The sequence below is a fragment of the Triticum aestivum genome, chromosome 2A (assembly GCF_018294505.1).
Source record: "Triticum aestivum cultivar Chinese Spring chromosome 2A, IWGSC CS RefSeq v2.1, whole genome shotgun sequence".
NCBI lineage: Eukaryota > Viridiplantae > Streptophyta > Magnoliopsida > Poales > Poaceae > Triticum > Triticum aestivum.
Window position 1 is genome coordinate 684,677,220 of NC_057797.1, and position 23,209 is coordinate 684,700,428.

Below are 23,209 nucleotides of genomic sequence, written 5' to 3' on the forward strand. Positions count from 1 at the left end.
AAATGCAAAGCACTTCCCGAGCAAATACCAAAAACAAAAATTCAAACCTCGAGCCCTCGAATGTTCGTTTTACTATAGGCCTGTAGCCTGTTGGCTAGGCGCAGACGGACCAACCAACCCACTCCGCTGCCGCTTCGGTTTCGCCCCCTCCCCCTCCCCGTTGCCCCTTCCTCTTCCCGAGAGCGAGGACCGAATTCCACCAGGCACAACCCCGTTCCCCCCTGTCCCCTCCAAACCCTCGCCGCCGATGGCCGGCGGCTCCTCCTCCCCCTCGCCGGCCTCCGCGCTCATCCAGGTGCGCTGCGCGGGCTGCCGCGGCGTCCTCGCCGTCGCCCCCGGCATGACGGAGTTCATCTGCCCCAAGTGCCAGATGGCGCAGCGGCTGCCCCCGCAGCTCATGCCCAATCCCTCCTCCTCCCCGCCCTCCCCGCCCAAATCCTCCGCCGCCCCCGCCCTCCCCGCTCCGCCGCAGCCCCGGAAGCGGGCGTCGCAGGCGTCACAGACGTCGCAGGCGCACGGGGTGGACCCCACGAAGATCCAGCTCCCCTGCGTCCGCTGCCAGGCCGTCCTCAACGTGCCCCACGGCCTAGCCAACTTCCGCTGCCCGCAGTGCGGGGTCGACCTCGCCGTGGACCTCTCCAAGCTCCAGAACTTCCTCACCGCCGCCAGCAACGGCGCGCCCCCAGCGTCAGTCCCTGTGCCCCCGACGTTCCTCCCGGTGTTGCCGCCAGGCACGCCGCAGCTGCCACAGCTGGTTGCTGTCACGACAACAGTCCCTATTGGGCTGCCCACCACAGAGCCACCCGAGGAGATCAATGAGGTATATTGATTGGTGGGTGGTATGGCATGACATCATGCGTCGAGCAGTTTAGCATCACACAATTTATTGATTCATGTCGCATTCTCCATTTGTTCAACATGTGCGCCTGCTAAATAGTGTTCGCGAAATGTCCGTGGCATTTCTCATAAACATTCAGCTGCTCTGGTGGTGTATCCAATGTCTCCATGTCTGCCTCATTGGTGTATAATCGGGCCCGCAAACTTAAACTTACTGGGATTTTTTCAAACAGGTTGCAATTGATGTTGAGCGCGATGAAGATGAAGGTGGTACCGTCGGCGAAACTTTCACTGACTATGTAAGAGTTCCATTTACTTTCATGGCTCAGTCTGCACTTTGTGGAAATGCTTTGCAGTACTTGCAGTTATTACTATTTTTATACCCAATTCCTTTATAATTTCCCGTATTTCCACTTTTCCAGAGGCCTCCCAAACTATCTCTTGGTCTGCCTCATCCGGATCCGGTAGTAGAGACTTCTTCGCTGTCAGCTGTACAGCCTCCTGAACCGACTTATGAGTTGAACATCATGGATGAGTTGGATCAAACTAAGACATTATCTTGCTTACAAATCGAGACAATAGTATATGCTTGTCAGGTTTGTTCACATTCTATGATTTGGCTATTATTTTATTTGTACCATCACACCTCTTGTAAATCCTTGTGTTGTTGTATGACAGCGGCACCTTCATCATCTCCCTACTGGTGATAGAGCAGGTTTTTTTGTTGGTGATGGTGCTGGTGTTGGTAAGGGCCGGACAATTGCTGGATTAATCTGGGAAAATTGGCAACAGGGAAGGCATAAGGCAGTGTAAGATTTTTGGCAATAATTCCCATCCAGTCGATGCTCTGCTGAACTGTTAAGAATTTCTGCCATTATGTCTTCACCACACCTTTAGCTGAATTTCTAGTTGCGATTTCCAGGTGGGTATCGGTTGGTTCTGACTTGAAGTATGATGCTCGAAGAGATTTAGATGATGTTGGTGCAAAATGCGTGCAAGGTATGAAACCTATTAAATTGAATGACATTTCACCTTGAGTCAATGCCATCTGCATTGCACCAACTGTGTGTGACCCCTGCGGATCTACATGATAGCATCTTGAACTGTATATGGATTGACATGTGGATTTAACAACACAACATTTATCTAGAAAATGCTAGCAGGGAGTGATTAAGTGCGACTGTTATTTTAGGTAGAATTTAATAAACGGTATATGTTTCAATCTAGCAATAGATGCATCATAACGGACCATATATTTACTATACCGCACTCCAAATAATCCATAAAGTTAATGCAAAAATGATATATAGTAAATATACATACCCCATTGCAAATAGTTGGCAGGAACTGGGAACCTGTTCCTGAGCCTGTCATCGAAACTGAAACTCTTCTGAGTCTTCTTACTCCCTGTAGCAGTAGCCGTAGCACCGTAGCCCAGTCACCTGTTTCATATCTGCTGCCTGGTCATGACTAATTGAAGTTGCCAATTCGGTCCTATGGCGACTTGACTTGACAATTTGCTACATGGAAATTACTGTGTATCTTCTCAAGAAAATGCAAAAGCTACGCGTCTCTATGCTTTGAAAAAACCGAAGAGCTTAATTGCAAGCCTAGGACCAGGGTACCAGGCCATACGTGCATAAGCAATACACACATGGATTGACTACCATTCTCGGAAAATTAAAGTTGGATTGTCGCATCAGGCCGCGTCCACAATCTTGCCTCTGTTGACTGCGTATATGGGCGCTGGCCAAGGCATTTCGTGCCTTCCAGATGCACCAAGTGGCATGCTGGAAGAGCAACACCATTCCTTTCCAGTGGCTGTGTGGGGGTGATTTTGCATATTTTTAAATTGTCTATATGTGATTGGATGTGGTATGTATGTACATCCCTGTTAAGTATGCATGAATTCATTATGTTCTAAATTTGAAATATTAAGCTCTAAATTTAAAATACTGCACACAGTACGAATGGGTATCTGTGGCACATTGAAATACTACAAGCGAAATTTAAGCAATAAATCCTAGCATCTCGATGATAGAAGTGCATGTATTTGGTATATGTTTTCCTGCTCGGAAATATAAACTACATGAAGCATATAAATTACCTAAACATAATATTTTGTTTGCAAACGATTGGCAGGATCGCAGAAGGATCACGATCATAAGGATCTTATGATCAGGATTAGGAAAACTTATGATCCTAAAAATGACATGTCTCAGAAAGGTCCAGTATAGGGATAATGAGAACCTTGGATAAAAGAGAATATATAACCTTTAGTGCTTTACAATGACTTCTGCCTGAATATTGGCGCTATCCTGTTTAGGTAATTAAGTGTTTTTTGAATACCAAGGATCTCGACAGGCACTGTCCATACATGACTTTTTGTAGGAAGTTGTGAGGAGAATCATGTATTGATAACATTTGATCATACTACTCCTGGCATTTGCGATTTGCATCCTTGAGAGAAATTCTCCACAAAAAGTAGTTTTTGACTTTTTTCTTCCAACTGCTAGGCAGATTGTATTGTGTACTCAGTTTGCGCTTCATATTCTTTGCCAAAAAAAAGTTTGCATTTCATATTTATGGCTGATAATTACAATTGATATTGCTATATTTGTTATGCAGTGCATCCTTTAAATAAGCTACCATATTCTAAGCTAGACTCGAAGGCCATTGGGATAAAGAATGGCGTAATTTTTGTAACTTACAGCAGCTTGATAGCATCATCCGAGAGAGGCCGTTCTCGTTTGCAGCAACTAGTCCAATGGTGTGGACATGAGTTTGATGGTCTCATAGTGTTCGATGAGGTAATTTTCTTGTACATAGGAAATGAGAGTTTTTTTTCTTTTTACTACAGATTTGCTCTAGATATTTATATTTGCAGTAAAAAGAAAGAACTAGCAGAGCCGAATTTTATCTTTTTTTTTCTGCTGCGTTTGTTTTGTAGCCATATCTGTATAGCTGAGTGTATTTTGTGCTCAATTTATCTTTTCCTTGCAGTGCCACAAGGCCAAAAATCTGATTCCTGATGCAGGGAGCCAGCCCACCCGCACTGGTAAAGCAGTTCTTGAGATCCAGGTTTGTTTATGGCCGGAATCATAATCTAGCTGGAAATTAAGTCTTCACTGTTCTCTATGTTTCCAACTTTGTGAATGTTAGAAATATCCTTAATACTAACATTTTTTAATCTAATCTGAACATTAGGGTATTCTTTTGTAATATTTTTAGAAAAATAAGGGCCTTCTGATGGGCTGATTGCCATGATATGATGGATTTCATCAAGTTCTTGGGGTTCATTCAATATAAGAGTATGCAATCTAGCTTAATCTGTTACTGCATACCAAGTATTATTGTTTTCACAGTATGAAAAGAAATACAATTGTTAAGTGTGCATGCGTAACACATCAGAGTTCAGTCAATATAAGAGTATGCAATCTACCTTAATATGTCGCTGCATGCCGTGTTTTTGATTTTCACAGTATGAACAATTTTTTTGATGCGTTTGTGTTAAGTTTTCACCCGCAATTTATATCATGCTAAACGTTTAATGTCTTTCAGAAGTAGCTGACAACATTTACCGTGGGTTATCCTCGTCTTATTTTAATAACTTAAATTTTGCGTAATAAACAAATAGTGAAGGCACGTAATACTGATGGCGTTAATTGAATTTTGCTGCCATCTGATATTGGTACGTCATGTTTTAAAGAATATATATTTGATATACGCATGTTGAATTAAATACTATGACATCATCTATATGACATAACAGGAAAAGTTACCTGAGGCCCGTGTTGTTTACTGCTCAGCAACTGGTGCATCAGAACCACGGAATTTGGGCTATATGGTTCGACTCGGACTCTGGGGGGACGGAACATCATTTCAGGATTTTCCGCAATTTTTAGGTTAACTGATTTATCCTTTTACTTGAATCTTTCATGTAACAATTAGTTGAAAGCATATGCTTAAGTTGACAGCACAATAAGTAATTGTTTTCCTAACTAACTAGATCGGGCAGTGCAGCACAAGCTGCATAACACAACATAGCAACTGCAAGCTTTGAGTTTATTGCTGTGCAAAGTAATATAGTTGAGATCACACAGTAGGATCATCTGACTTCACTGTGCAAAGAATGACTTGGTTGGCCAGAAGTTTTAGAAATAGACTGCTAATATAGTTGTTGGGTAGTATCCAGTGTTCAAGAAAGCGTTTTTAAGCGATGCTTAAGCGCGATTAAGCGCTGAGCGATGGCAAAGCGCTTCGCTTTTGCCCTAAGCGGTAGATTAAGCGTTTTTTATTTAAATTTGACCAAAATTTGGCAATTTTTGTACTTCTTCTGCTGGTCTGCTTGCGCAATAATGGCAATATGCTATTTATCTTATTGCTAGGCTATGTTCAAGAACTATTTCCTTCATATTTTGGCAAAATTCTGTCCACATGATATCTGTTAGGTTATGTCTATTTGAACTGAACTGCATTTTAGTTGTTATTTTGCTTGCTATGCTAACCTGATATGTATTTGCTATTGTGTGAACTGTATTTCAGATGCTACTTCAATTACCCATGTGCCATGCTTCCTATTTTCATGCGTATATCATTCAAAATCTGTCAAATTCTAGCCAATTTCAAAAAACGCTTAAGTGCGATTAAGCTGTGCTTAAGCGCTCATTGCTCTAAGCTGTGGCCTTCTGCTTTGCTTACGCTTTCCGTTTTCTTGAACATTGGTAGTATCTTTGGTTTATTGCTGCTTCGAGTAATTCAAGCTCCACCTTTAATTAATCTAAATCATCATTTCTGGAGTGCACTCTGTGGTTTTCAGTTTTCTTTGCAAGACAGTGAGTGAGTATTTGGGTTTTGCGTTGGATTATGTTAGGCAGTTACTTTGTGTTCCCTTTGGATTCTGCGAGTCATTTTAATGAAGCATTGCATGCCTTATGCTTAGAAGGAACTGCTGTAAAACCCAGTAGAATTTATCAAATGTTGTAGTTCTAAATACTTTATGCAAACATATGCAGGTGCTCTTGAAAAAGGTGGTGTGGGTGCTCTTGAACTTGTTGCCATGGACATGAAAGCTAGGTTAGTGGTCTTTCCAGATCTCATGCACCATGACACGAAGAGCCCATATGAATGGGTACCAATTACCATGTGTCAATTGTGCTGTGTATAAATGGGAAATCAACTACTCCCTCCGTTCCAAAATAGATGACCCAACTTTATACTAACTTTGTACTAAAGTTAGTATAAAGTTGGGTCATCTATTTTGGAATGGAGGGAGTAGAATTCATCTGCTATAATCTGTTTGAACTATTAGCTGATGCATGTTCTTTTAATCAGAATGATATATTGAGTACTCCTTTCATTAAATGTCTTGCAGGGGTATGTATGTTTGTCGTACACTAAGTTATAAGGGGGCAGATTTTGATACTGTGGAGGCTCCTCTTGAGGAAAGAATGACGGTAAAAACCATAAAATATTAGCCTATATTTATTTGTCTTATAGCTTTATTTTTGGTGGTATGGTTGCTTTGCACTTTCATGCCTTCTTCCCGTCAATTTTTGCTTATCCATAAAGTAAAACTCTATAATTTGTATTCCAACTTGTTGTTTGTTTGTGTTTGAGAAAATGTTTATTTGTAATGATATTCATGTGTTACAACAAGTAATTGATTTTTAGGCTCTCTGTCCACTTTTTAACATAAAAGACTATTAGCTTACAATAAAGTTGCTTTATTTTTATCTACAATGCAGAATATGTACGGAAAGGCAGCTGAATTCTGGGCGGACTTGCGCCTTGAGCTCCTGTCAGCAGGTGAAATCTCTGGAGAAGAGAAAGGTGTTTCAAATCAAATATGGCGGCTATATTGGTCCAGTCATCAGGTGTTGCATCCTTACATTTTTTGGAAACTAACTTCATTGAATTTTATTACCTTTGCAATTCTGCATCTTTTACAGTTCCATGACTGCATGGTTTTCTAAAGTCATTTTTTGCTCTTCTATTTTTGTAAAGCTTACAGTATAGCATAAGGAATATCCTAGATAATTGCCTCTCATGCTAAAAAGTACTTACACTGTTACTCATATAAAATGGATGGCTACTTTTTGCAGCGTTTCTTCAGGCATATGTGCATGTCTGCAAAGGTCCCTGCTGTTGTGAAGTTGGCTAAGGAGGCTTTGGCTGAGAACAAATGTGTGGTGATTGGTCTTCAGAGTACTGGAGAGGCTCGAACAGAGGAAGCTGTCACAAAATATGTGCGTTCATGTTTCCTGCTGAACATCTCAAATCTCTCTCTCTCTCTCTCTCTCTCTAGCGTTTGTAGCAACTTACAAAGTGACTGCTTGATTATTTCAAATTTGAAACAGGGTGTTGAAATGGAAGACTTTGTTTCTGGTCCCCGGGAGCTTCTTCTGAAGCTGGTTGAAGAAAATTACCCTTTACCTCCAAAACCTGATACTTTTCAGCAAGGTTTGTGCTAGTTGTTTTAGCATGTTAACCCTAGCCAGGTTTTACCGAGTTCCACATCTTTAGTCCTTGTTGCATGCAAAGTACTGTGTGTGATGCATGAAATATTGTTACCTAGAAGGCGAGAAGTTAGTGCTCACTCTAGTGATATTTCCTTTTACTGGTCAACTATACATTTTCAGTTATATCCATTATCACTCGCATAGTCGCATAAACAGAGTAATGGGTTAGAATGTGACCCTTTCATCTAGGGAACTGGAGCATCCTGTTTAGGGGTATTTCATTATTTCATTTTGCGTCCTCCCTGAATCATTTTCATTTGGTCATATCTTGTTTCAGGTCTTTTGGTTATTCTAGTTGTCTGCTTCTTTACTATTTAATTAAATATAAGCTATTGTAGGTGAAGAAAAAGTCACAGAGATCCAGCGTAAGCGGCATTCTGCACAAGATGTATCTTTTAAAGGGCGAGTTAGGAAAGTAGCAAAGATGGAAGATGTGAGCGATGATGATAGTGGTGACTATTCTCCATGTAAGTTTTTTTGGGGATCACTTGATTATAGTCTCAGCTGCCAGCCATGTAGCAAACCTTTTATTGCTTATTAGTTAGTAGTGCAGTTCCAGGTTGTGTCACTTTCTGTTATAGCATAGCTGCATTGAAACATTAATTTAAATGCCAGCACAAATATGATTTTGACCAGCCTTTCAATGTAAACTGTTTGTGTAACATGTATTCTTGTACTGGATACAGCTGTCAATATACTTGCTGGGAACATCGTGGCAACTTTTGGAAATTAGCAATTCAAGTTTTGTTCATGTGAAAGTACTTTCATTTATGACATCGGACACAGCTGTTAATGTACTCATTGGGAACAACATAATTACTGAAATCACAAAAAATACTTGTATAATCTATATTCTCAAAGACAACGAGGAAATGATTTTTTTATAGCATAGAAAAAAACTCACTTATATCTGTAAAAATTGTGGGACTCTGACTTGATTATACTTTCTCTAGACAGAAGAAAGAAACTAACCGACTTAAAATATCTTGGTGGATAGTGGGTTAGACACTCTGGGCAGCAGCCTATTATTCTCATTGCTCAAAGCTATTACACAAAGTTAGGTTGTGTCTATGATGTCGCCTCGCCCTCAATGCTATCACACAAGGGTCTGCAAAGGCTATGTAAAAGTTATAGGTGCAGCTGTTGCTAACTATTTGAAGATCAGAAATCAAGGTCTACAGGGTAGTGTATGATGGTGCTTAGTGTGTGTAATATGCTCAGGAATGTTTACAGAAATTAAATTTAGTAACTTGAAATAAACATTTGAAAAAGGAAGTAATGAACGGAAAAACTAAAACGTGTGAGGCAGTATGAGTATAACAGTGGAATATATATCCCTATATAGTGTGGGAATAACTTCAAACATGAGCCAGTGGTGGAGAGTTGGCAAATCCTTACGCTACTAACCTTTGGATTGCTCCTCTGTTGCACTAGACTGTGCCACATGGAGTTCAGCCTCCCATAGCCTAGACATTTTTCATTCCTCCTAAAGCCTTCTATTTCCCTCCTTAGTCCTAAGTCCTAACCCCCTAAATGAATCTCCCGGGCCTATCTGAAGTCAAGAACTATCTAAAAGATGCTAAACGGAAGAAGAAAAAAGTGAGAATAACAGCAGGTGCAAGCAATATAAATGATGCATGATACTGACAGCATTACATTTGGTCATTTACTAATCTGTTTCCTCTACGCATCGCCTTTTGGAGGCTAGATAGATGCAAATGTTTTGACATGCGAAGCATGTGCCTTTTACTAGTAATGGATGAAAAGATGAATAATGAGGTCTAAAAGTGCTCGCATAGAACTTGCCCTCTGCCTTTGTGCTGTTTCTCTTTAATCTTGATCACTGATCAGGTAGACCATAAACCAATTATTGCTTTACAGGCACACACTGAACAATCAAGATGAGTAGATGGGAATGAGCCCCCCCCCCCCCCCCCCCCCCCCCCAAAAAAAACAACTGGATGGGGAAGCCCCTGATACGAAAAGGAAATAACTATAAAATGGTCCTTGTAGTATTTAGCAATAAGATGCATAATAAATGTGCAAGAAGGTTCCCTTTGAAAATTCAAATATGCAACAATTGATTACTCAAGAAAGCAGAAACATCTCTTTAATGCTCATTACATGCTATCGATTACGTGTCCGCTATGGCTGTGTAGGTTGCAACTATACTTGCTGAGACAGCTGCTTTTAGCAGCCACAACAATGCTTTATTATAGTGTGATATTTTGAGACAGAGCTATTGCTACTTGAGTACTTCTGATTAGATATGCTGAACTTTTTAATTTTATATTCTTTTGATAATTGTTATTCTACTTATAATGTTTCAGCTGAGTCATCAGACCATGAATCATCAGAATCGGATGAGGAGTTCCACATGTGTCAAATCTGCAACTCAGAGGAGGTGACTTTTATTGTTTATTATTTGGTTCTTTTGTGTTAAATAGGATCATACAGATCTATATTGTTGAATACAAATTCAGATCTGTCAGATTCTTTGACATCATCGCTCTTAAGTTACACGGAGTGCCATTCTTTTTGCAAGTTAACCTCATGACCGTGGCTGCTTTCGTACTTCTTTCTTCCATATTTGTCAGTACCATTTGCTGTTTAATATTGTGTTTAGTGATAACTGATAACCATGCCAAAACCACTGTAGAATGTTGGCAGGAGAATATGATGTCTGTGGAAGTGAAAATCCATTTGAGTTTTTTCTTGTAAAGTTCTTCTGTACTCCCTCCGTTTTTATTTACTCTGCTTATCAGCTTTGTCTTAAGTAGACTTTGATCAGTTTGTACAAAAAAAGTTAACATCCACAATACCAAATCAATACCATTAGATAACATTGAATATATTTTTGGATCATATATATTTGTTATTGTGAAAGTTCATATTATTTTATATAAACTTCATCAAACCTTATAAAGTTTACTTTGGTGTAAATAAAAACGGAGTGATATAATAATATCTTTATTTTCAGGAGAAGAGTCTATTGCTCAATTGCTCTGGTTGTTCTCTACGTGTTCATCCTAGCTGTCTGACACCACCTTGGACTGGTATGTTGACTGATGATTGGTCATGCTACTCATGTAAGAAGATAGAAGGCCAGGAAATGGAGCATGATGCTAATGTAGCTGATTTTTCAAAGAGGTATTTCGTGTATTTGATGAACCACAATCCTCATCAGCTTATGATCATCTGCACGATTTATAAATGCTTTGTTGTGTCTTATTGTCAGGTATGACTCCGCAGTAGAGAGAAAGTTGAAGATTTTGGATGTCATACGTTCCTTGGATCTCCCTAATAATCCTCTGGATGATATCATTGATCAGGTAATTTTAGCTTACTTCTCGTAGTAATGTTGATTATCATAATCCTGGTTGTTCTCTCTAATTTCTGAGCTTGTATTGGACTTTTCTGTATATTGAAGTTCAGAATCAACTAATGTTTGCAAAGATTGTCATTCCCAACCCAATTAGTGGTGGCCAATGTGGCCCTAATAAAGTAACGATTTAATTCATACCACAATATATAATGCCTTTGGATCCTAACATAGTATTTCCGGACTCACTCTTTGGGGTGAAGTGAGGCCCAATATCCTGAGTCCTAACGAGTTCCCATGCAGGGGACTGGCCTTTTTTTTAGAGATTTCAGACCTTGGAGCATTACAAATATTCTCATACACCTACCTAGGTTTCTTCTAGTATGAACTGTTAGGATTGTGTGATGATTCTCTATTTCGTTTCTTGCTTTCTGGATATTTTGGTATATAACTATTATAAATGGTGAGTGCTAGGGTAATGGATGGTATTACAATATTGCATTTCAGAGCAGAAGAAAGGGATGTTCGAGATGTAAAACCGTTTGTGTACTGCTTGAGTAAGCATTGCTGGAAGAGCTTCCTTGTTGGCATCTGTTTTTGCCTGAAGATGAAATCTTATATCTAGAACTCGAAATTTATGTGTAAAGGGATATGTTGTGTAGATTTTAATTAAACCCATTCTCTGCTTTAGGCTGTAACATATTAAGAACATTCCATTTTATTTGAATTTTGTAGCTAGGGGGGCCTGACAAGGTCGCAGAAATAACTGGACGACGTGGTATGCTAATAAGAGCTTCAGATGGAAAAGGCATTATTTATCAGGCGCGGAACGCGTGAGATAGCTTACTTATGTTATTTGTTTTACATTTTTCTTGTCAGCTATCCCATACGTGTATATTTGTTTCTTGTAGGAAAGAAGTCTCAATGGAGATGATCAATATGCATGAAAAGCAGCAGTTCATGGATGACAAAAAACTAATTGCAATTATATCTGAAGCAGGATCAGCTGGTGTTTCCCTACATGCTGACAGAAGGGCAAAAAACCAGGTTTTTGTATCTCCATTTTTCCCATCGGTTGCAACTACACCAATCATCTATTTGTAATGATGCTAAAAATGCTTAAACAAAATTTGCAGAGAAGGAGAGTACATGTAACACTAGAACTCCCCTGGAGTGCAGACCGTGCAATACAGCAGTTTGGGAGAACACATCGCTCTAATCAAACATCTGCACCGCAATATAGGTCTGCTGTTTATTCATATGTCCAGGCTTTCTTGTAGATCTAATTTGTAAATTTGCACCTTTGTTTCTGAAGTTATAATCCTCTATTCCAGTACGAAGTTTTAAACTATGAATAGAATCAAGATTGTATGGTATTGTCTGCTTCTGCATGAAAAGTTAGATCTAGATTGGATTTTTTTTCCACTTAGCGATAGAAGCAACTAACAAGGATAGGTAGAACAATTATTAACTTCTCGATGTATTATATGTAACTGCAGATGTTTATCACCTGGAATCTGGAACGATTGATGATTTGCTAATGCATATGTTTAGAAACAGTATTAATGTATATATTTTCCAAATCTGCATAACAATGAGTATGCACTTGTTTTCTATGCAATATGTTGCCTTCTAAAAGGCTTATGCAGGCTACAGATAATTTCTTGTAATAGTTCAAGTTAGGAGGTTATAGGTTCTGCATGACATGCTATATTTCCTGTCTACCATCTATTATGTCTTGTAATGGTTTCAATGTGATTCCAGAATCCTTATAGAGAAATCTAGTCAACAACAATTTCACTGGACTTGTTGGTCTCACAGGGTTAGTAATTGCTATGCACGCAACATAAATCACACAGTACTCAAATGCTGAGATAATCAAGCAGAAGTTATTGTTCAGTGTGTGAGGGTTTCCCTCTACTAATTATATTGGTCGTCCTGGCACAGTTCATGTTGAATTTATATCTTTTTTACACTATTTTTGTGATCTAGACAGTAGAATGAGTTACATATCCTAATAACAGATCTGGAAACCCAAATGTAGGCTTCTTTTTACAAATCTTGGTGGTGAAAAGCGATTTGCATCAATTGTGGCAAAAAGACTCGAGTCTCTTGGAGCTTTAACACAAGGCGATCGCAGGTTTTTGCTGGTCTCAACCAACTTTGTAATAAGCATCGTCATTTCTGACCCTAGATTTCAACATCTGCAGGGCTGGACCTTCTCTAAGTGCTTTCAACTACGATAGCACTTATGGGAAAAGGGCGCTAACCATGGTGTATAGGGGAATAATGGAGCAGGTTTGTATACTTACAGTTATTTTTCAGCAATTTCCCCTCTTTTTCATGCCTTATACACCATTCTAAGAGTCGGTTTCAAGGTGACCAGGATTCCTTTCCAGTTGTTCCTCCGAGGTGTTCTGACAACCAGGCCAGCATCGAAGAATTCATTACTGAGGCAAAGGTTGCTCTAGTATCAGTTGGAATTATAAGGGATGCCACAGTATGTAAGTTTATCTAAAGACCCGGTTCCTTTCTGTTTTTATGCTTTCATATGTATGTTTATCTAAAGACCCGGTTCCTTTCTGTTTTTATGCTTTCATTGCTAAATGAATATTGTGTATGTATGCATTTTTAAAGCTTAATGTGCTTACATTTCCGCCTATTTTTGTCACCTGTTTGCTACTCCCTCCATCCCATATTAATTGACGCCCAAATGGATGTATCTAGCACTGGATACATCCATTTCAGCATCAATTAATATGGGACGGAGGGAGTATCTTTCATCTGTTTTTTTCCTGGCATAAGTTGTTAATACTCCCTCTGGTCCTTTTTTGTTTGCATCGAAGAAAATCCCGTTTTTCCCGCAATGCTCTGCGCCATAGCATATTTGTGCTGCTCTTTCCAATAGTACCCCTCTGATCCCTTCCGTTTCGAATGCACGCGAAGCCGCAATAATTCCCATCTCTCTCTCTCTCCCATATCCCTCGTCCATTCCTGCTCATAGAACATGCAACAGGGTGAGAGATTGGTGCGGATGCAGAGAAGATTTTTCATAGAGAGCCGTGTGCAGAGAGATGGAGGGGAGAGAGAGTGAGGACTGTTAAGGAGTATTAGTATTGGTCTAGGAGTCCTTATTAGTCTATGTTTAGTTTCCTTGCACCTGAAGTCATGTGTAATATATATATATATATGCCTCTTGGGCCTTCAATAAAGATAAGTTGCTTTCCTAACATGTTAAGCTTCATGCACTAGCCAACGCAACCAAAAGTCTGAACTGATGGAAAGGGCTAGACAATCCACATATACTGTAACACCCCCTCTCACGTGTGACGGGGAAGACAAGTCAACACGTGCAACCGGAAGAGAGCGACGGCGCGTGAAACTCACGTATGACTCAAGAGGCCTATACGTGGACACAAAGGGGGGCAGCAGCAATTTTTTAGATAAATTGCGAAAGCCAGGACTTGAACACAAAGGGGGGCAGCTTCATGCACTAGCCAACGCAACCAAAAGTCCGTACTGATGGAAACGGCTAGACAATCCACATATACTGTAACAAGGACTACATGGGTGCGAGAATTGGAGGCTGCAGGCTGAGCTAATCGTTCGCATGCGCAGAGTAACTACCCAGCGTTTCCTCCGTAGCAATCCAGGGGCAAAATAGTCCTTTTTTGCTGAACGCTCCTCTCCTTGGTATGCGGGCTGGAAGTTAAACGCAAACAAAAAAAAGACCGGAGGGAGAACAAGGTTTGGTCTTTTGTCCTTGGTAATCTTGCATAATTATTTGAGTCTGATGTTAAATGTCAGTCTTTAGATTGATCATAAACTCTTCAGATGATCATAAACTGAAGTTGCAAGTCAGGATGATTTACTATTTGTATGTCCTATTCTATCTCTTGTCAATAGAAAAAGGTCTCACTAAATGATTTCTTCAGGCAATGGTAAAGTTGCAGGGAAGCTTTCTGGTCGTATTGTTGATGCAGATATGCATGACGTTGCTCGCTTCCTTAACCGCCTTCTGGGATTGGCTCCTGACATCCAGAATAGGTGAGTTTTCATGCATGACTTCTGAATAATTGGTTGGCCATGCATGCTAACACTTTATACGAGCAGGTTGTTTGATCTTTTTATAAGCATACTTGATGTTGTCCTTCACAATGCACGAAGAGAAGGGCAGCTGGATTCTGGAATTGTTGATATTAAGGGTAAGAATATTGAATTGAAAGAGCCGCCAAAGGTAATGCTTCTTTTTTATCCTTTTCTTGGGAGCTTTTACTTCTGTTAACCATAAAGTCACAATGCGAGTTTTGCTGCAGACCGTTCATGTTGATAGCTTGTCTGGTGCTTCAACAATACTGTTTACTTTCACCATTGATAGGGGAGTTACCTGGGAGGTAAGAAGAAACATTTGGCTCAATCATTTGTTCTTTCATTGATAACATTGTGGGCATGATTGCTAGTTATATTTAAGTGCAAGAAACACCTGTTCTATACTGTGATATTTATCATTTGTGCATGAATTCTTTCATGAACATGTTAACGTGTGAAGTCGGCAAAGGCAATGCTTGATGGAAGAGAGAATGATGGTGCTGGTTCTTCTAATGATGGGTTTTATGAGTCCAAAAGGGAATGGATGGGGAGAAGACACTTCACTCTAGCTCTTGAAGGGTATGTTGTGTTGAATGATGAAGATATATATTTTTCTTCTTCGAGAAAACGCAAAGACTTTGAATTGTTTGGCTATTTTAATGAGCTATATATTTGCATTGTTTAAGAAGTATAAACCCCCCTTCCATTGATGGCGGGAGGGAATGAGAAAAGTTGGAATCTTCGCAAGAGGTATAAATTTGAAAATAACATCTTTGGTGAGAATTACTTGTAGGACCTAGGGGCCACACATATTTTGAGAAATTATAAGAGAACTACGCTGGTGTAGCCTTGTATCTATTACCTTAAGTGTCACAATGTGTGTCCACTACATAGGGACATGTTACTTCCTTACCTGTTTTGCCTTGCTGGATTGAAATGCCATGACGGGAGACAAATGATTACCAGTGCTTGCATGATCTCATTTGACAAGCTGCCTTGGTGGTATCACATGGCTCCTTCTCTTGATGCTTCAACCAGCATGTCATCCGGCGATCCTGTCCTGTCGATTGGCTAGCTCGCTGGCAGCCCAGTCCACGCCACAACTGCGTCAGGTTATCGTTGTCTGGTGGGGCTAAATTTGCCAGTTCTATAGCACCCTCAAAAGTACCATTTTTTTGCAAGTTCTTAGTGTGATCCGTTGATACTTCCACAAGGAAGCTAAGCTTTGAGAACATACTCTTTGAGAAAAGAAATGTGATTAGAAGGTCAATTTCATTATTGGCAACAATGTGAGATTGGAATGCGGTTTGGTGTATGAGTGATTCATGTAAATATATATGCGGTGTTTACTTGTTCTCCTTTCATGTGAAATCTGTTTGATCTGATTGATGACTCGAGTTTATATTGTTCACGCACAGCTCAACTGAAGGAATATACAAGATAATTCGACCTGCTATTGGTGAAGCATTAAGGTATTTTCTGTTCATCATAACTTTTTTTCTCGCGCATTTTTTATGTGTTTTTTTTGAGAAGCATACTGCTTCACGATCACTATCTATAGCCACCATGTAGCAACCTAGAAAGACAAAATTCATATTTATTATTGCTGCTCCATTGCAGGGAGATGCCTTTGAGTGAACTGAAGGGCAAGTACAGGAAGGTGTCATCAATAGACAAAGTTAGCAAAGGTTGGCAGGATGAATATGATGTTTCATCGAAACAGGTAAGATGATTTTTTTTGTGATTTATAAACAGTTTAACATGATGACATTTTCCTAAAAACTCTGGTGTGGACGAGGATTAAACCTATGACCTCAGTCATGCAGCTTTGCACTTGATTCACCTGCCATTCATCCGGTGTAATATTATGTAACCATTCCACTCAGGTAGGGAAATAATGACTTAGAGACGTCGGAGAGAAGTGCAAGTTGGCATGGGTCTTGATATATATTACTCCCTCTGTTCCATGATTCTTGTCGTGTTTTTAGTTCAAATTACTAAAACCACGACAAGAATTATGGAATAGAGGAAGTATTTGACTTACAAATCAGTATACAATTGTGCTTTGAATAATTATGGATCAGAGGGAGTATTCACAAATATAAGATGTTCTAACTTTTTCCTGAATAGGATGTACAGACACATTTGAGTGTGTTCACTCATTTCAGTCCGTATGTAGTCCGTATTGGAATATCCAAAACATCTTATATTTGTGAACGGAGGGCATGCTTTTTTTTTCTTGTCATTTATTTGAGCAAAACCCTCCAAAGGATATTCAAGCTCCATGACTGACTCAGCACTTGAATCTCTGGGGGTGCTGTGTATAGTGAATAATATTGTGTGACTTTGTGTCTATGGATTCATTGTGTTGTATTTATTTTCTTAGTTCTGGGTTAAGTTTGTTTTCCACATTCCACTTATGGCTTGTTCAATTGAAGGATGAGCATATATTGCAGACGCTTGTGTACATTTACCCTCTTCTATGCATATTACTTACCAAGCACCTTTTTACCTCATTTCAGTGTATGCATGGATCCAAATGCAAAGTTGGGAGCTACTGTACAGTAGGAAGAAGGCTGCAGGAGTTTAACATTTTGGGTGGTCTGATACTTCCAGTGTGGGGCACAATTGAGAAGGCCCTAGCTAAACAGGTTTACTCTGTCACTTATTCACATGCATTTTGTCTTGCTACTTATTCCTCAGCGCTGAGTGGTAGGGCTCCTCTATAATTCAGTGCGCTTGTATGATCGTGGGTCTTGGGATCTTGCCTCCGATGCTTTTCTGATTGACCTAGACAATATTTGTAGAACTGCACCCTTTAGGTTAAGGTATATAACTCAGTGAAGCCATACAGAAGAAAGAAAATGATGGCGTTGAAGGAACAAAGCTAAGTAGAAACTTGGCTTACAAGCAGCCAACAATATAAGTGCATTTATGATGACAAGAACTATAGCAGTGGGCTACTTGAAGCATTTTAGACGAAGTTGCGGTTAACCTGGCTAAGGTGGCAAGTTTCATGTTAACTAGTAGTATATCCACTCAGTACCAGGAACATTATTTAGAGCAGAGATGACACATAAAGATACCTTTCTTAGTATTGACAGGTATCTGGGTGATAAACATCATTAGAGAACATATAGTGAACCATTGGATATCTGTCTGAAAAGACAAACGTTTATGGATGGACGTCAATCATCGGCCCTCAAGAATTCAGCTAAATCTTGTCAAAGTGTAGTGGTAGAAGCCCAGTTTGCCACACCAAGTAACTGGGTGATAAACAACATTAGGGAACCATATAGGGAATCATTCGATATCTTCATCCTTGACATCTTTTATGGATGAACGTCAATCGTCGGCCCTCCAGAATTCAACTAGATCTTGTCTAAGGGTAATAGTAGAAGCTCAGTAAGTCACAACAAAATGAAGTTGCAGATTGATTTTCTGTCTGCATTTTATGCTTGAACTGGATAGCTGTGCCATTGAAGTGGTTGCTTAATGCACTTGTGCTTTGTTTCTGAAATTGAACAGGTTTATCAAAATCACAAAAGAATACGTGTTGTCCGTTTAGTGACAACGAATGACAATCAGCGGATTGTTGGACTATTCATTCCGAATGCAGCAGTGGAGTCAGTACTAACAGGTTTGTTTTTCATTTCACGGAATTTTTGTCGTGTAGTTCAATGGGGATAATCATTTGTTATAAGTGTAATTAAAAGCAAAGTCACTAAACTGTAGAAATTGTTCTAAAGCCCACAGAAATTTCACTGGGTAGTTCTGAATCTCTGCTATAAAGTTTTAAAAAAGGAACATGACATGGTGGTGGACAGTCAATGGGACAGACTCAAACTTTTAGCAATTTTTTCTTAAAATACTAGGAATTCGATTGTTTTTCTGTGGTACGACAGCTCCACTTTATTTTTATTAGATGCTGAAAGTTTGATATGTACTCTTAGTCAATTCCATTCTTCCTTTTGCGACGTAGAGTAGCTCTCTCAAGTCAAAATCAGTTATATATGATTCTTATACTGTCTTTTGCAGGCTTGCAATGGGTCCAAGATATTAATGATTGACATGGAAATACTTTTATTTCTGACATTCATATTGGTGGTGTTGATCACATGGCTGATGTTAAGAAGCAGCAGGTTTCAGAGGCTTGGCACATTTAATTTTGTTTCTAGGGAGCTGCCTAGCCAATCTGTTTAATTTATGGGAGTTCTTAGCTTAGTAATTAGGCGAGTAAATACTAGCAATATCTGTGTGTAACATATGCAGTGTACCATCAGTGTGGTCTCTTGTTTGCACTTGGTTTATATCTTGTATATTGCTATGTAAAGCAACCAAAAGCTCAGGTAATCTCAAAAGAGCTGCCTAGCCAATCTGTTTATATCTTGTATATGCACTTGGTTTATATCTTGAAACTTCATGGAAGCCTTCCGGTCTGTTCATGAAAGCCTTCCTGCCAAGGGAGTGAGAAACGGAGAAAGGAATGATCTAGGCTAGGTAAAAAAGAACAGAAGCTGACATGTAGATGTACAATTCAGGGCTTCTTTGATTAAAAGATTTATAGAGCGTGTTCGGACTTTCCACTCAACTCTGCTCCGAGAGCCAGCCGTGTGGCGCCGAATGCTCGAACTAGTTGCAAATCTGGAGCGGAGCGGCAATTTGCGGGATCTCAAATTGGGAAATTATGGAGTTGGTAAGATTTAGAGAAGTGCCACCGCCAAGTGAAAACGATTCGAGTGGGCACGGCTGGGTTGCTCGTTTATAAGGAGCAGCTTTTTGGGAGAAGGAGCCGAAGCTGAGGATTCGGAGGAGCTGAACCACTTCCGAACAGCCTCTTAATATACATTTTGGGGAATTAGAATCCTTATATCTTTTTCCTGATACAGCTCATTTGATTCGTAGGATTGGATTGCATTCTTTTGTACATTACATTATTTGGCCAAAGAGAATTACTACACACTATGATAATACTAGTCTGCCGCTGGTGGCCCCAGCGTCCACTGTTTGACGCCCCCGGGCTTCCCTTCCTGGCCTCATGGCCTCCTCTTCCCCCTTTGCGTGTTTATCTGACGCGTTGTGTTGGTTGGTGTAGCGATCCGACCTTAAACGGTCAAATATCTGCGTATAAGTGTCATCCCTGAATCGGTAATGCTGACACACACAGTACTTGAATGATTTATAACAGAGTTGCAATCACGCACTTATTACATCGAATATCTCAAAAAAAGTACTTATTACAATAATATGGCTGAAGGCTATCTAATGAAGATAACAGCGAAAGGCTTCGAAGGTAAAGTGAGTCCATCAACTCCAACGACATAGCTGAGTGCAAAACAACGACCTAGCACACCTTACTTTTCGTCTGAAAAGTATGCAACATAATACGTTGCAGCCCGAAACGGCTTAGCACATGGAATATACTGACAAAATAACACTGTAGAGCAATGAACATGTAGCAGCTATAACTATATGCATATTTGGCTGATGGAGGCTTTATGTTTATTTTTACAGAAAGCTAATTTTTTTCCTACAACAAAGGAATAAATTTTATTTACTACAAAGTTTGTTGAAAACATTGAGAAGTTCCTCCAACTCAATCCCAAATTAATAAGCATCAACCCAACGAATTAATTAATAGAATGATGAGATCAAATCAATAATTCAAGTACCAGATACTCAAGATGTCCATAACCGGGGACACGGCTAACCATGATTAGTTTATACACTCTGCAGAGGTTTGCGCACTTTTCCCCACAAGACTCGATCTCCTCCGTTAAATTTCTCGCACTACATGGTGTTTGAGAAACGGATGACCAAGACACAGTCTTTCAAAAGCATTAACTCTTTACTCTGGGTAGACAGTACCACTGTGACGTCCCCGGTTTAATCGTACACTAATCATACACGCAAACATGTACGATCAAGATTAGGGACTCACGGGAAGATATCACAACACAACTCTACAAATAAAATAAGTCATACATGCATCATATTACAAGCCAGTGGCCTCGAGGGCTCGATTACAAGAGCTCGATCATAGACGAGTCAGCGGAAGCAACAATATCTGAGTACAGACATAATGTAAACAAGTTTGCCTTAAGAAGGCTAGCACAAACTAGGATACAGATCGAAAGAGGCGCAGGCCTCCTGCCTGGGATCCTCCTAAACTACTCCTGGTCGTCGTCAGCGGGCTGCACGTAGTAGTAGGCACCTCCCAAGTAGTAGTAGTCGTCGCCAACGGTGGCGTTTGGCTCCTGGGCTCCAACGTCTGGTCGCAGCAATCGGGTATAGGAAGGGGGAAAAGGGGGAGTAAAGCAACCGTGAGTACTCATCCAAAGTACTCGCAAGCAAGGAGCTACACTACATATGTATGCATTGGTATCAAATGGAAAAGGGGTATCTTATGTGGACTAAACTGCAGAATGCCGGAATAAGAGGGGGATAGCTAGTCCTGTCGAAGACTACGCTTCTGGCAGCCTCCGTCTTGCAGCATGTAGAAGAGAGTAGGCTGAAGTCCTCCAAGTAGCATCACATAGCATAATCCTACCCGGCGATCCTCTCCTCGTCGCCCTGTTAGAGAGCGATCACCGGTTGTATCTGGCACTTGGAAGGGTGTGTTTTATTAAGTATCCGGTTCTAGTTGTCATAAGGTCAAGGTACAACTCCAAGTCGTCCTGTTACCGAAGATCACGGCTATTCGAATAGATTAACTTCCCTGCAGGGGTGCACCACATAACCCAACACACTCGATCCCATTTGGCCGGACACACATTCCTGGGTCATGCCCGGCCTCGGAAGATCAACACGTCGCAGCCCTACCTAGGCACAACAGAGAGGTCAGCACGCCGGTCTAAATTCTATGGCGCAGGGGTCTGGGCCCATCGCCATTGCACACATGCATGTTGCGAGGGCGGCCGGAAGCAGACCTAGCCTAGCAGGCGTTCCAGTCCAATCCGGCGCGCGCCGCTCAGTCGATGACGTCACGAAGGCTTCGGCTGATACCACGACGTCGAGTGCCCATAACTGTCCCCGCGTAGATGGTTAGTGCGTATAGGCCAGTGGCCAGACTCAGATCAAATACCAAGATCTCATTAAACGTGTTAAGTATCCGCGAACGCCGACCAGGGCCAGGCCCACCTCTCTCCTAGGTGGTCTCAACCTGCCCTGTCGCTCCGCCACAAAGTAACAGTCGAGGGCCGCCGGGAACCCAGGCCCACCTCTACCGGGATGGAGCCACCTGCCCCTTCAGCCCCCAACTCCGAACAGTACCACAGGTAATGTAACAGTGCAAAGTATATGGTATATGCCCGTGATCACCTCCCGAAGTGATCACGGCCCAGTAGTATAGCATGGCAGATGGACAAGAGTGTAGGGCCACTGATGATAATCTAGCATCCTATACTAAGCATTAGGATTGCAAATAAAGGTAACAACAGTAGTAGCAAGGACAGGCTATGCATCAGGATAGGATTAACGGAAAGCAGTAACATGCTACACTACTCTAATGCAAGCAGTATAGAGAAGAGTAGGCGATATCTGGTGATCAGGGGGGCTTGCCTGGTTGCTCTGGCAAGAGAGAGGGGTCGTCAACGATGTAGTCGATCACAGGGGTATCGGCAACGGTCTCGGAGCCTACCGGAAAGAAGTAACGGAGGGGGAACACAGTAAATAACAGAGCAATCAATTGTAACACAAAGCAAGACGCGGCAATACGTTGTGGTAGAGGTGACCTAACGCAGTACTAGGCGATACTGGCGAAGGGGGAAAACATCCGGGAAAGTACCCCCGGTGTTTCGTGTTTTAGGACAGATGAAGCGGAGGGGAAAAGTTACGTGTTTGCTATGTTAGGGATGTGTGGCGGACGAAAGGGTTACGTATCCAGATTCGTCTCGTCGTTCTGAGCAACTTTCATGTAGAAAACATTTTCATCCGAGTCACGGATTATTTTATATGATTTTTCAAAGTTTTAATAATATTCTGCTATTTTTATTAATTCGAAATTAAATAATAAACCACTATGGGTACCCAGCTCTATGTACACAGAAGTGTACACAGAGGATGACAAGTGGGCCAGAGGGCTCAGTTGACCAGTCAACATTTGACTGGTCAACAGGGGGTGGGGCCCTTTGTCATAGTCTCATTAGCTAATTAACCATTAATTAGGGTAGTTAACCAAGTTGATTATGTTAATTAATTAACTTCCTAATTAATTAAATATATTTTTATTATTTATTTTATTTATAAAACTTTTCTCTTTTTTTTATAAGGGGAGGGGCCCCAGCCGCCAGTGGCACAGAAGGCCACTGGAGCGGGCGTATGAGATGCGGGCGGTTACGGGCGCTGCCCCGGGTCGGAGGCCGAACCCACCCGGTTGTGGGACGAGGCCACCGGCGATGGGGAAGCCCGCCGGGCGGGGCAGTGGGGGGGGGGGGCGGCG

The 23,209-nt window shown here is 40.9% G+C and overlaps 1 protein-coding gene across 3 annotated transcripts; it reads left to right on the top strand.

Moving 5' to 3' along the window:
- The first annotated feature begins 150 nt into the window (after positions 1–150).
- On the top strand, positions 151–19,197 carry LOC123190233 (protein FORGETTER 1). Of its 3 annotated transcripts, none has more exons than XR_006496223.1 (32): positions 151–820; positions 1,071–1,136; positions 1,260–1,433; positions 1,516–1,646; positions 1,760–1,836; positions 3,466–3,647; positions 3,841–3,918; positions 4,610–4,742; positions 5,853–5,913; positions 6,212–6,293; positions 6,585–6,713; positions 6,942–7,085; positions 7,197–7,299; positions 7,697–7,825; positions 9,689–9,762; positions 10,339–10,508; positions 10,597–10,690; positions 11,416–11,513; positions 11,592–11,727; positions 11,817–11,923; positions 12,725–12,820; positions 12,891–12,978; positions 13,067–13,184; positions 14,616–14,727; positions 14,794–14,917; positions 14,997–15,074; positions 15,230–15,348; positions 16,188–16,241; positions 16,390–16,457; positions 17,292–17,420; positions 18,298–18,409; positions 18,808–19,197. XR_006496223.1 is itself a non-coding variant. In XM_044602842.1 (32 exons), exons 1-32 carry the CDS (start codon positions 248–250, stop codon positions 18,837–18,839), a joined length of 3,906 nt encoding a protein of 1,301 aa, XP_044458777.1. In that variant the 5' UTR covers positions 151–247; the 3' UTR covers positions 18,840–19,197. The 3 variants fall into 3 exon arrangements, 2 of the variants coding, with proteins under 2 accessions (XP_044458777.1, XP_044458778.1); XM_044602842.1 differs by having other exon boundaries at positions 16,390–16,492; XM_044602843.1 differs by lacking the exons at positions 18,298–18,409; positions 18,808–19,197 and having other exon boundaries at positions 17,292–17,425.
- Positions 19,198–23,209: the final 4,012 nt, after the last annotated feature.